The following is a 13,720-nucleotide window of genomic DNA, read 5'->3' as shown; positions in this document are numbered from 1 at the left end:
AGTAGCAGAGCAGTAAGTTATACTGAGGGTGTGTGGGTACTACCCCTTAAGATGCTCTAAGCAATGTAGTATTCACACACTTGTATGCAGCCATTTCTGTTGCCCTGCTCTACCTACTTCCCAACTGGTTGGGATCGCTAGCATGTGTAGGCAGGCCAGGAAAAAAAGCTGGCCCTCAAAGATGGCTGACCCTTTAGTCCCCGCTAACTTAAGTACCACTCTTCACCCCATGTCTCCAACTGAAACCAGGTAGGCCAGCATTGGTGAGACGGTACCTGCAGATGGGTAAATCGTTAAGTATCGGCTTTAGGGACAGACGACCAGTTATAGTGGCTTCACAGGACCACTTAGGGGAGAACCTGGTGTCTACATCCGCGAGTACCCTGGGGGGAGGATCCCCCTGGTATCGGAGGTTCGCCACCATGGAGTCTGGCATGGATTCACATGCTCATGAATATTCCCGGTCAGGCTGGGAATCCTCAGTAAAGAGAACCAGTTTGTTTCACTTCTGAAATGTCTTTTCCCTAACAACCAATTGCTGGTCTCTGGGTCATACTGCGTCAGCCAATGCTGCCCCTCTGGCAGCCATCTTCAGCTTTTTACCATGCGTTGAAGTGTTGGGAGTCCTCGTGCTACAGCTCTTGAGCTTTTACTGCATTTTGCAATGTTTCTAAGTTTTGCTCAATTGAGCCTCAAGCTCCATTGGTCAACCTGATTGAAGGGGACCTGTTTTTGGATCCTCAAGGGCAGATTTTCATTGCGTTTCTTCTTGGAGGATTCCAGAAGCGTCTTCGTGGCCTACACCGTGTCATGGTGGAGAAGCACTCGGCCGCCTCTCTAGGTTTGCCCCAGCTGCAACCTACAGAATGTCTTTTCGGACGATGGAAATCCCCTGTGCCTCTACTGCCTGCATGCCAGACACATGGCTTGTCGGGAGATGGTGCCGCTCACACGTGCCGACGCAAGTGGTTAACAATTGGCTGCAGGCCAAGCCCCTGCTCTGGAAGAGGCCTGGCAGCATGCCTCCCCTGTCCAGAAGAAAGTGGAGAAGTCTTTGACCTTTGGGGGGCGCCCCTCCCGCAGGGGTGCACCATAAGGCTAAGCACCACGTCCACTGCCTCCGGGAGTGCTGTTGCAACAGGCTCCTCAGCGGCCAGGGTGAGGTCAGCATCTCCAGCCCCATCGACTACGAGGTAACACTCAAGTTTTTCAAAGATTTGGACAACCCAGGTAAGCGATGGACCGGTCCGACAGAGGGCCAAGGGGGAGTGGGCCCTGATCCTCCCCAAGGTCAAGGCTGCAGACCTGGCCAAAACCCCCCAGGTGCATCAGGCGATGGCCACAGGGCAGTGTTCCTTGCGAAGGCCGCCAGGGCCGATTCGCAGGGCATTACCTTGAATGAGTATCCCTGCCTTACAGATGGAGTCCTCTTTCAAGCCTATCAAGAAGACTACGGAAACGGTCTCCCTTGGTCACAGAAAAGGGGGGGGGCACACAGTAGTGCTCCAGGGCAGACATTTCCTCAGAGGAAGAGCTCACCAGCCTCCTAGTCCTCCAGGAGGGGAGATGTGTCGAGCAGGCCCTACGGGGAATCGGACAAGGGTGACTACTAGGAGACCAACGAGTAACAGGGTGGTGATGACCGGGTGGACCAGCCTAAGCCGCAGACAGCCCGGCCCCAGTCGCCTCACCCCAGCAGCCTCCTGGGGACATTGCCGTGGACATTCTTGCGGCTCTGCATACCCTGTGCTCAAATCCAGACAAGGATGCTGCATAGGAGGAGCCACATCCAAGAGGAGAGTTCACCCACCTCGCATTTTGACCCTTGGCCCCCACCCCAAGGATAACGCCAAGCTGGACACATCTGGCACGGACGATGGCAGCATGGGGATCTCTCGCCGCCAGCCAGATCTTCACTGCCCACTGAAATTGGCTTGGTCTATGCCATGATCTCCAGGGCCTCTGAGCTGTTCAGCTCGTGGTAGAGGAGAAAAACGACAGCTTCCTTTACCAGTGCCGGGAGATGAAGAGGGTGTCCATGTAGAACCTTTCATCGGCTCCAGCTAGGATCGCTACAAGAAGAAATAGAGTGCTGGACTCTCCGCCCAGGTGCCTATGGTCCCAGTCTTCCCCAGATTCTGTGGTTTTGGCGGCAGCCAAGAAGTCTTGGGGCTCATCCTCATCGGCGGCATCCTTTCCCCACCTCCCCCGGGCTGGGAGGGGGAAGAAGTTGGATGCCATGGTGCAAAGTGATCACGTCAGCAGCAATGACCATAGCTGTAACACCCTAGCCATTGTGGCACGTTTTGACAGAACGCTGGTTCAAGATGGCCCCCCTCCTGGACTTCTTGACAAGAGGGCTGCGGCTTTGGAGATCCTACAGGAAGGTGAGATTGCTTCGGACCACGCAATTACAGTGGCCAGACATTGCCAACACGATTCAGTCAAATGAGCAACAGCGTTCACCTTTAGCAGCGAGGCTGGCTGAGGGCCACTCATTTGTGTCCAACACCAGTTGAAGGTGTTGGACATGCCCTTCGACAGGGACAATTTGTTGAAGACGGGACAGTCTCTACAGGCCATCAAAGCGGACAGACTGCTTGTGCCCTGGGCACGTTTCAGACAGCTGGCCTTTCTACTTCTGGAGGGAAATCCCAAAGTTCTTCTGGTTTCAGAGGAGGTGCTGCGTCCTGCTGTCTGCCCTCCTGCTCGTCTGCCCAGGAGACCTATGAGGCCCCGCCTAGTCTGGAGGTGGACATCGATGCCAAAACAAAATTGAACCGGCTGTGGATTCTGGCCCCCTCCCATGCACCCCAGTGGGCGGCTGGCTGACTAACTTTAGTGTGGAAGACCATCTCACCAGCAGTTGGGTGCTGGACGCTCTCGCCCGCGACACAGCCTAGAGTTCCAACGGAAGTGTTCAGATGCCACCAGTGGCCAGTCAGGAAAACCACACCCCTCAGCTGCTGCTGGAGGTACGTGCCATGTTAAACTCGTCCCAAAGAGGCTTGGAGTGTACTTTATTTTCTCATCAGAAAGACAGGCGGGTGGAGGCCCATTCTGGACCGCTGCCGTTCATGTCAAGGTTTGGATGGTAACCCTTCAGAACAGCTGGAAGTGGGAGATTTTCTATCGGCTGACTTGGAAGATTCCTATTTCCACATCCTCCATACGTAACCTTCATGATTTAAGGACAACATTACCAGTTCAAGGCCCTTCCCTTCGGTTTGAAGTCGGCGCCACGAGTGTTCACCAAGTGCTTGGCCCCAGGGGCACACGTGTGCCTACGAGGATCTGTGTACCCATACCTGGACGATTGGCTCATCCGGGCAAACGCAAAGGACATTGCTGTCAACACACAGCCAAGACTGTTGACTGACCTGGGGTTCTCGATAAACTTTGCAAGGTCCTGCTTTACTCCATCGCAGGACGCACTGTTTCTGGACTAAACATTGTGCCTGGCATCTGTCGGAGGATTGCGGATATCCTGGGCAAGGTACAATGGCTGTTGGCCCTGAAGGTCGCAAGGGTGGGGTACATCAAGTCCCTACTCTGCATGACATCATGCATATACTTCATTTGGCTGTGCAGGCTATGGATGAGTCTGCTGCAGGAGTTCCTCGACGCCCGTTGGATACAATTGGCAGGGAGCTTTGAGGACAAGATCGCACTCGACTAGTTTCTGTCGAGCAATACAGTGGTGGGAATGCTCGCACATCTGTCCGCAGGTGCAGATTTCCAGACCCCACCTCATTAGTCGGTCACAACAGATGCCTCCCTGGAAGGATGGGGAGTGCACTCCGGAAGTCTTGGCCTGTGGCTACTGGAGAAGTTGTTGCACATGAACATGTTGGTGCTGTGGGCAGTGTTTAGGTCCCTAAAGTCCGTCCCTCAAGGACAAGGTGGTTCGGGTATTCATGGACAATACCACCACAATGTTCAACATCTGGAAGCAGGAGGAACGAGATCCCGGCACAGGACCTTTGGCACTGGGCTGTAGCCCGGGGATGTTCCTCGCGTTTTATCTAGCAGGAGTGAACACCATTGCTGACTCAAAATAGTTCAGTGGTACTAAATTACATTTTGTGTACTGGCTTCTTACAGCACTCCCGTTTCGAACATTTTGCAAATGTTTGAAGAAAAAGCATGTCCTGTTCATTATGCAAATGCTGTGAAGTGCACTGCTGCAACCTACACTATTGGATAGTGTAGCATTTTATCTGCAAAGATTTCTTGAAGCTCGACAGCATGGACGTGTACGCAAAAAAGCACACAACCAGCCCTAAAAATAAGGAGTGCACCTGCCACTTTCACTAACCCCAAAAAACATACCTTTACCCCAGAGGTCCATGGCTACGCTTGGACCAGTATTGTACATAGTACCAGAGGAGGAAACTAATGTAACTGCCTGATCGGAAGAAGTAAACCTGCATCTTAATGTGCATGAGTAACATAGTTGGCAATATTATACAAATTGTATAATTCCAGTTGAAACCTATTTCCCCACTTATCGAATTCTCATTGGAATTCGAATTGCATTTGAGTTCCTTAAATCTGATTAAAATACTCCCGTATCTGGATCACTGCACACAACCCTTAAACATGCAAACTGATTTAGTGAGGTCTGGCCCAACTAATCTGTACATTTCAGGCTAGATTGTATGCAGTACCCTGTGGGAGACAGCACCGGCCTTGCCCTCTTGGCAATGGTTAACCTAACCTTGCATGTTCTACACGGCAGCTAGGCTTCTCTCCAGAGGGGACCATGTGAACTGTAGGATTATAACAGATTCCGTGACTAGTATCCAAATAAACACTTCCTCAAGGTTTCTTGATGATTAAATTATTAATTTAAGTCAGTTGAATAACTGGAGCACATATGTGACAAACTTCAAAATACACTTTGTAGATGGCCTTTTGGGATGGCGCACATTTCTACTCCCTGAGGTGACTTTACCAGGATACTGTTGACATTAATAGATCACTGGCACATTTAGAGCTTGGTGTCAAAGGAAAAGGTATAGGAATAAAACAATGGCTAACAAATATTCTGAAACGGGTAACATTGCAAAGTAAATTAAGTTTCCCAGCACCACAAGTTGAGGTATAGTTAAAGCACAATGTCGAGGTAAGTCTTTCAGGGAGCCAGGACAGCCAATGTCAATTGAACAGATGTCTTGGGGAGCTGAAGCACTTCTTGAAGGCAAGTAACAGTGTTTTAGAAATATTTGTAGGAATGAAATCACTGTATGGCCACAAGCTGGAAGGCTTTTAAGGGGCAGAGCTGCAAGCAACTCTTCCAAAGGCAACCAAGACAAGTCTCAATTGAGATCTAGCCCAGCTAACAGAGGTACGTCCCCTTTGTTTACAGTCCCTTGGGTCTGAAGAAATGTTCCAGCTGGCTTCTGTTCCAGTTGTAGTATGTCAGCCTGTTCCTGGGCCTCAGTCATAAGGGACAACAGGGTGGATGTCTCGGGACTCCTGCACTATGGTTTGATGGTCGACGGCAGTGGGCAAATGTCAGATCAGCAGCACTTCCTTGCGGCTCTCACAAATAGCACCACCACGGTTCTCTCGGGTCTCTCGATACATTAGGGGTACAACTCTGTTGTTTCAGGCTTGGTCAGTCCTGCTTCATGGGAGTCTTCCGGAAGCTTGGGTCTAACTTAAAAACAATGCACTCAATCTGGTGTTACTATCCCTGGCAGTCTGTTCCTGCAGCAGCAATTGAAGTACAGCCAGCTCCGAGAGGATGTCCAGACTAGTTTGCTTTGGGGTTGATTGGGCTCACCAATCCAAGGGGAGAAGTGGTCCTTACAGGGCTTCTCTAGTCGAGGCGAATTTGGAGCTTCAGCACAGCAGCAGGGCTTCACTGGGCAAACCAACAGTCCAGGAGTTGCAGCAGGTGTCTCTTCCTAGGATTCCTTTGTCCAGTGGTTGACTCTGCCTTCCAAGCTAAAGACCTCACCTTTTATGCAGGCAGCCTAGTTTTCAATCACACAGCAGGGTGGTTGTCCTCAAAGTATAGCCAGCCAGTCATGTTTGGGTGCATTCCTGTAAACCAGGGATTAAGCAGTGTTTCGGGCACCTCCCTCACTTCCTACCCTGCAAGACACTCTGTAGCCAGAGGTGGGCTTCAGCATTGGACCCTGCCAAAAAGGACCAAACCTGGTTTGGCACGCAGAGAATTTCAAGGACTTTTCCAACAAGAAAAGGCAAAAGTGCCTTTTTGGCAATGGGCACCTATGGGTGCTATATTGCAGCCACGGTACTCTACTGCCACCAGCCAATAATTGCAGAAAGGGTAACATACATGTTACATGAGAAACTAGACGTAGGGGATATAAAGTAACCCCCTCAACCACCCTATTGTAAGAGTGCTGGTTCTAGAAAGTTTCGAAACATAAGACTGATCTTGGAAACAGTTTAATCAAGAGGTTATGAAATACTTCCCTGTGCCACTGCACTGAAGGTGCTGTGACAATGTAAAAATATGCCAATGGAGTTTGACACCAAAAAACTGTTCAACTCAAGCCAAAAACACCCGGGTGAGAGGAAAAAGGCTCACAACCTCAAAGGTTAAAATCAAAGTTCAGCGAGAGCGAAGGGGAGGGGTCTCTAAGGAGGGAAGAATTGGACACTAAAATGAAAATTCTCCTTACACTTGGCCATTTTCAATTCGGAGGGGGGGAAGAGCTAGTCATGTGACCTCTTGGCTCTCATGCAACCAAGACAACCATTTTGATGAATGTAGGGGCAAAGGACCGCACCAGGTAATGGTTTCTATAACACCAGCCTCGCTACAGAACAGGGTAGTTTCTCAGACTTCCTTTGGGGACCCCTGCCTCGGGAGGCCCAGAGCATGCAGGGCCATTAAGCCTGACTGTAGAAACTAGTCCCAGCTTGTAAAAGTACATTGTGCTACCACACCAGGGGCTCAAGTGGGATAACTAAAGGGAGGCATGTTTTTACTGTGGTCTCGACAAGTCTTTTGACATATTTAAAGAATGTTCTTTGTAATCCTATAGAAGCATTTTGATGTTTTCCATCTGGTAAAACCAAATTCAATCACGCACCCCACATCAGTCACTAGGTATATATCTGGAAGAAGTTTGCTGCATGTAGCTAGTTGCAATAGTGTTTATTGCCTATGTTCCGTGAGTAATCTATAAGACAGGTTTAAATGTGCACATTTTCTGTTTCAGCGTAGTGAAATAATCAATGCAGTTTATGAGCCCAGCGAGGCAGAATGTGAATGGAAAGCGGATGAAGAGGAAGACCTTTCAGTGAGTACTTGGCTGTGCTTTAGTTGACACACAAGCATTTTCGATACTAAAAATGTTGTGGTACAGCATGGTGGGGAGGTTCAGTGGTACATTAATAGCAGCGCTCAACAGTCTGTAAAATATCTAAATGCTTTGTCAATTTTTAGTTTAACCAAAACATTTGTTGGTTACCCATTCTTTGATCATATTTCAGTTTGAAGTTGGTAAGGATAAATTCCAACAGGTTAATTTGCTCAACTTTAGGCAATTGCCCATGAAGATAAAGGTATGTTTCAGGTTAGCAGTAGACTGGCTTGCTATCTTGATGCTGGATTGTGTGCGCATCTATGAAGCCAGTGCTGGACACCAAGTAACTAACCAAGTGTAAAACCCAATGGTGGCTGGTCCCTAATAACGTTTTACCTCTAGGTTGAGGGAGCTGTTCCCTAATTGCCTCCAACTACTTTTAAACTGACAGTGTACTATTGCTGAGATACAATTGGGGAAAGTTGGCAGGAAACATTTAATGCTGAAATGGGCCATTCAAGACAAACCAACTTTGGTGATGGGTGATTTGTGAGGTGGTTAGTGGAGGGGACTGTTTTTATTTATACGTGGTGCTCCACTGGATTCTTGGTTTTGAGCTCTGCGTTACTCAGTCGGGTGATCTAAATACTTTAATGGATTTTCAGAACATCACTGGGAAGAGGGTTTCAAGGCCCCATTTGATGTACTGTATATTCAACACCTAACTCCATGAGTAGCATGGACTGAGCTGCAAGGCAGACTTCAGGTGATATGGGTGAACCCACGAGGGGCCCTTTTAAATTGTAACATGCCATACAAGGATGGGAGAATTTGACACGAAGACCGACTCGGGAAGTTTACAGTATCGACTGGGTTGCAACGGATGTCGCACAGCATAGTGAACGCATTTCATAAACCCTACTTTTATAACAAATTTGTCATGTGATGTCATACTATGTGGCTAACATGGATTTGTGGTTCGCTTAAGGGGAACATCTAGGCATACCTTATATGGGATTGGATTGTGATTGGATCTCTACAGTCAGGTCAACTTATGCCCTCCTCGTGCAAGTAATCTTCATCAGTTAAGTACACGGTACATCATTGGCTCAAACATTTCGTTAGTCTTCTACTATTGGTTGGCAAGCCTGTATCCTTCTGGAACATTCGGCTCACTAGCAGCACGTAAGCTGGTACCCCAGGTGCTGGTAGGTGGACTTGACCATGTGTCTCCACTCAATTAGCCCACCATCGCTTCACTCGTGCTGTCTGCCATTCAGATTGTCGGTCTGCACATCCACTCCTATTTTCATACTGTACGATTTCAGGGCCCAATGTACCACTCTCCTTGAGCACATTGTGGAAACGTGACTCCACCCGAGACCACAGGCCATGGACCTGTGAGTCCTCGAGATGCACCCCATCCTGTCTGAGAGGCATCCGTCACAATTGTAAAGTGGAATTCCGGTTCCAGCAATGGCATGCCTGGAACCAGATTGTCCGAGCACTGCCACAATCGAAGAGCTTCCACCAGATCGCTGTCACCACCTTGTCGGACCACGATCCACGCCTGAGCCCATCTGTCGGCGTAGAATTACTGTACCAGCCTCATGAAGAGTTTTTCACAAGCAGGATGCCATGGCCCCAGCAGTGACCTGTAGGTCCGGACCAACATCCTTGTACTGATCTTCAACTCTGCCGCTTTTTGCCTGAGCTTCAAAACCCTCTCGTCCGAGGGCCTCAAGACCTAGCTGAGTCTGAAACTCTGGCTCAAAGTTCACAGCGAAGCATAGCCATTGCAACAGCTGCATGGTAGCGCTGAGCCTTTCCTGCGCCTCCCTGGCGACGAACCACATACATGCCAGTCATCCAGGTATGGGTAGACGTGATGACCTTCCCGTCGGAGCCACCGGCGCCATGGATTTTGTTAACGGCCTGGGGGACAACTTTAAACCGAACGGGAGCACTCTAAACTGGTAATATTCTCCTACAACAAACCGCAGAAACTTGCGGTGTCGTTGACACACAGGAATGTGGAAATGTGCATCCTGTAGATCCGAGGCCAGAAACTCGCCTGGTTGTACAGACCAAACGACTTCCTGAAGCGTGAGCATCTTGAACTTCAGGCGTTGCAGAGTCTTCAACGCCCGAAGATCCAGTATGGGTCACCACTTGCTATTGGGTTTCTTACCACAAAGTAACGGGAATAAACCCCCTCGGCCACAGGAACCAATTCTATAGCCCCTTTCTGTAGCATAAGTACAACCTCCTGTCGTAGAATGTGAAGGTGAGGTTGTATGGTATGCACTGGAGGAATGGGGACCGGGGAACACTTGAACGCCAGGGAATGGCACAGATGCACAATGTTCAACACCCAACGGTCTGATCTTGCACTACTCTTACACGTGTAGTGCTACCCTGCCCCAGCAGATTTTCCCAATGAGTCATTGCTGTGGCTTAGCTAGTCTTCCCTTGGAGGAAGAGGCCTCCCCACCTCTTCTCCTGGAGGCCTGAAAGTCCCGACTCTTCTGCATCGACTGTGCTGATCTTCTATACCACTGGGAGGAGTAACAAGACCGACTGTAGCCCCAGTCTCTTGGGGGGGGGGGGGGGGGGTGGGAAGGGTGGAAATTGGCCGCTTTCACCGTCGTTGCCCCAACAGTCAAAACCTTTTACTGAAGGCATCCTGTCTCCTGGCGTCACTGTCGGGAGGGCTAATTCACTTGTCCTGACTCCTGGCTTTGTGGCTAGCTGCCACCAAAACCACCGACTCCGGAGTGGGCTGTGACACTAGGCACTTCAGTGTAGAGTCTGGGGCCTTAAACTTCTTCTCCAGCCTTCCTTTGACAGCTGGTTCCGAGAAGGGGTGTTGCATCGTGCGCAGGCCCTCCTGCCACACGTGGTACCGGATAGGCTTGGCGAACACAGCTTTCCGTCCCTTGCCCATGTGGTCAAACAGGAAACGCTCCTTCCGCTCCTCAGGCACCAACCCAAATTCCACACATGCCTTCGCCATCATGGCATGGAATGCCCCAACATCAGTCGGAGACAGTTGTGCCAGGCTACGAGGTAGCTCCAGCTCAATGTCTGCATCCCATGCCGGATCCCTCTACTGACTAAGAGCCAGTAGACATGGTCTCCCTAGGCACTGTCCGATTCAGGGTCCGGCAGCTCACCCTCTTCAGGAGGGGAACATGGATGATCTTCGTTCTGCAGAGGAGCCGGCAACTCTGCTGCAGCCATCGAATGCGGAGGAACACCTGCAGCGTTAACAATCTACCCCACCGGAGCTACATTCAGAAGAGGCAACCTGGAATCCAGCTTGCCCAACAAGGATTGCAATGTGGACAGCACTTGGAGCAACATCGCCTGCGGATTCACCAGCGGATAACTGGACAGACCAGCCCCACACCCGTTGCTGGACCAACTTTCTGCAAGGCCGACAAACCCAAGGCTGACGGACCCAACACCGGCTCACGATCGTCGTCTGCCTCTGATGTAGAATAGTGTCTGGTAGAAGGGAATCAAAAGCGGAAGCCTGCATGCCTCACTCTGCAGCAAGTTGTCCATATCCATCCTAGATGACGAGAATATTGGGCCTTTTTCTCCTGCCGAAGAAGCAACCGTCAACTGTATCGGAGCTGGCAAAGGAGCTGTTGATGACTGGACTCCCATCGACATAGTTGGAACCACAACCAACATAGTTGGAACCGCAACCTGCAGTGGTATTTCAGGCAATCCTGCCTGGCTCCACTGGACTGATGTTTAGACCACTCCCTATTGGAGGACTTGTGATGGTCCCCTGTAGAAGTGTTTTCACGACTAGTCTGTCTTGGCCTTCACGTGAGATGTTGACTTCTCTGGCCTACCTCCAGGCCCTCGTGACTGGTCCAACCGACCATGTTTGGACAAAGATGCCCCTTCAACAGGTGCTTACTCGAGGAGCGACCACTATTCCTGACCTCCGCCCCAGGGACACGCTGAGACGACCAGCGATATCCGCCGCTTGAGCAGGCCTTTCAGATGCCAGGCTACAAACCAACCCCACCTCCGAGGAAGGGTAGGTACCCTCGTTCAGCCAATCCACCAACCGCCGATTGCGATGCTTAAGCATCTTCTTTGAAAACCCTTAACAGATCTCACAAGACTGCCGAGTGATGGGGGGGGGGGGGGGGTAAAGGCAATAAGAGGCAGTCCATATGTCTGTCTCACGCATACACTTAAGCCCGCAAGGCCGGAACAAAGATTTTCCTGAAGACCTCGCAAAAACACAAGGTGATAACACTTTGGAGATGGTTGAAATCTGAAGGTAAGCCGCGGGGGCAGGGCTATTTATACCCTGTCCTATTGGTGGTGGCTAAAGCACCCAAAGAAGATGTTGATGGGACACTAAAGTGTTGACGCTAAGTTAAAATGACCGAGGGTCCCCAGCCTGATGACGGGATATTCACAGCATGTGAATCCATGAAAAGGTTCAGAAACATATGAAGCGGTGTGCAGATTGTAAACTCCTTCGGCCTAAGACCTTTAAGGAGCGCCGTGTAGTGGTGGGCTGCGTACAGTATGTCACGGGCAGAACACTTCTTCCACCACACCCACCAAAAGTGACGGGGGCTTCTCCGTTGACCAAACATCCATGTTATGGACTTCGAGGCAGACACTTCTAGTCTGCCACGCCTTTCCCTGACCCTTCAAGGCCTGACACTAGTCTCTCTTCAGGGACAACACCCAGCAACGGGTGTACAAAACGCATTACACTAAACGCACAACCCTGCCACCTATTTTGATGGGTACGTCTAAAGTGCCAACAGTGGCATCACTTTTGGTGGATTCCTCGGATTGTTCAGATTCCAAGCATTCCCCGCATCCACAGCAGCATTTTGACTGGGCATCCCAAAACAAACAAGGGCACAGCCCTTAAATCAAGTTTACACGTCGAAGCGCTAAATTTCGAAGGCCCAGCATGCCCAAAAACTACAACTAGGCCTCAAGGTGAAAAACCTACCACTAGGCCCTCTAACGCCGCAGTAGGTGGTAAATCTACCGATAGACCTTCGGAACCCCTAATTCACACCGGTTTGGCGGAAATTGAACACAGTATTGCAAGAATTACTTAAGTGGTTGGGTTTATACCGATTCTGTCAAACATGGGGCAGGCCGCAGATACATTTATAGATACGCCATGGTGCCCCTATTCTCGCGTTACCTAGGACAGTCGAGAGCCTCTTTCTAACACCCTGTGACAAATTTCGGCGTCAAGGGGGCGGAAGACGTTTTTCCACCCATAGGTCCTTCTAGTTCCTATAGGTAGACCAGGGAGAAATTTGAAGGGTGCATGGATCGTCTTGAGATTTCTTTTTTTCTGAACATCCTTCCCTGAAAAGATCTCGGAGACCCTAATGCTTCACATTTCCTAGATCAGCCCTCAGTCCCCGTCCATCATGAAGACATTGTCCAAATGGATACTTATCAGGACATTTACAGTGAAGAGGAAGAACCTTCCTGCAGGGCTACAATGAGGACCAGGCGGATGCCACAGACCATTGGAAAGAAACCCACCAAGTGGGGACAGACCCATGGACGCTCCCCCAACCAGATCAGGACACTGATGTTCTGTGCCTGGATTCTACTCCGTCCACCCTGGCTCACCAGGCCTCATCTGTAGATGACCAAATGGCCTTCAATGCCATGTTAAGGAAGGCAGCAGATAACTTTCAAATCACTACTCAGGAGGTGGTGCCTGAGCAGGGCTTTGTACATTCTCAAGGAGAAACCCCCCCCCTCTAGCCAGGCCATTCCCCTCCTTAATTCTGTTAAGAGATGATTGGCCCCCTCCCTGGTGTCACCAGCTCAGACCTGGGCAGTGAACCCAAGACTAAGTTATTTCGGCCAGCTCCTCCAATGCATCAAAGGGCACGCCACATCTGACTCACTTTTTGTGACTATCTTCCGGAAACGGGCAGGAGTACCTCTTGCTACAGGGAGGTGCCTCCGGATAAAGAATCCAAGAGGTTGTATGCCTTGGGTAAGCGGGTTACCTTGGCTGCCGCATATACCATGCGCATGGCGAATAACACTACGCTACTGGCGAGTTATACTGATGCTCAATGGAACCTAGTACAGGAAGGTCTCTAGGAGGTACCACAGCCAGTTGGGGGCCAGGCTTTTCACTATTGTGGCCGAAGGCAGGCAAGTGAACCAGAATGTAATGAACACTCCGGACACTGCTGAAACAGCAGGCACGTCTCTGGCCCAGGGAACCTTACGAGGCACGCTTGGCTTTGCACCTCAGGGTTTAAGCCTGAGACGGAGGCCGCTCATCAAACCCATTGAAGAAACTAACTTCTTCGGAAAGGCGGTCGATGAGGCCCTAGAAACAGCCAAAAAAGGAGCATGAGACTTGAGTCTCTACAACAAATTACTGTAAG

At 50.2% G+C, this 13,720-nt stretch overlaps 1 protein-coding gene across 4 annotated transcripts in view; it reads left to right on the top strand.

The window, feature by feature from the left end:
• The window catches only part of NAP1L1 (nucleosome assembly protein 1 like 1), a 269,587-nt gene that overhangs the window by 68,200 nt on the left and 187,667 nt on the right, over positions 1–13,720 (top strand). For all 4 annotated transcript variants that reach the window (XM_069629373.1, XM_069629371.1, XM_069629370.1 and 1 more), the window contains exon 6: positions 7,206–7,286. In XM_069629373.1, coding sequence (XP_069485474.1) covers positions 7,206–7,286 — 81 coding nt within the window. The remainder of the gene's footprint in view (positions 1–7,205; positions 7,287–13,720) is intronic.

Source organism: Ambystoma mexicanum, chromosome 12, assembly GCF_040938575.1.
Source record: "Ambystoma mexicanum isolate Mex_15411 chromosome 12, UKY_AmexF1_1, whole genome shotgun sequence".
Classification (NCBI taxonomy): Eukaryota; Metazoa; Chordata; class Amphibia; order Caudata; family Ambystomatidae; genus Ambystoma; species Ambystoma mexicanum.
Note: the sequence above shows the minus strand (reverse complement) of the source record. Positions and strands in the feature narration are given on the sequence as shown.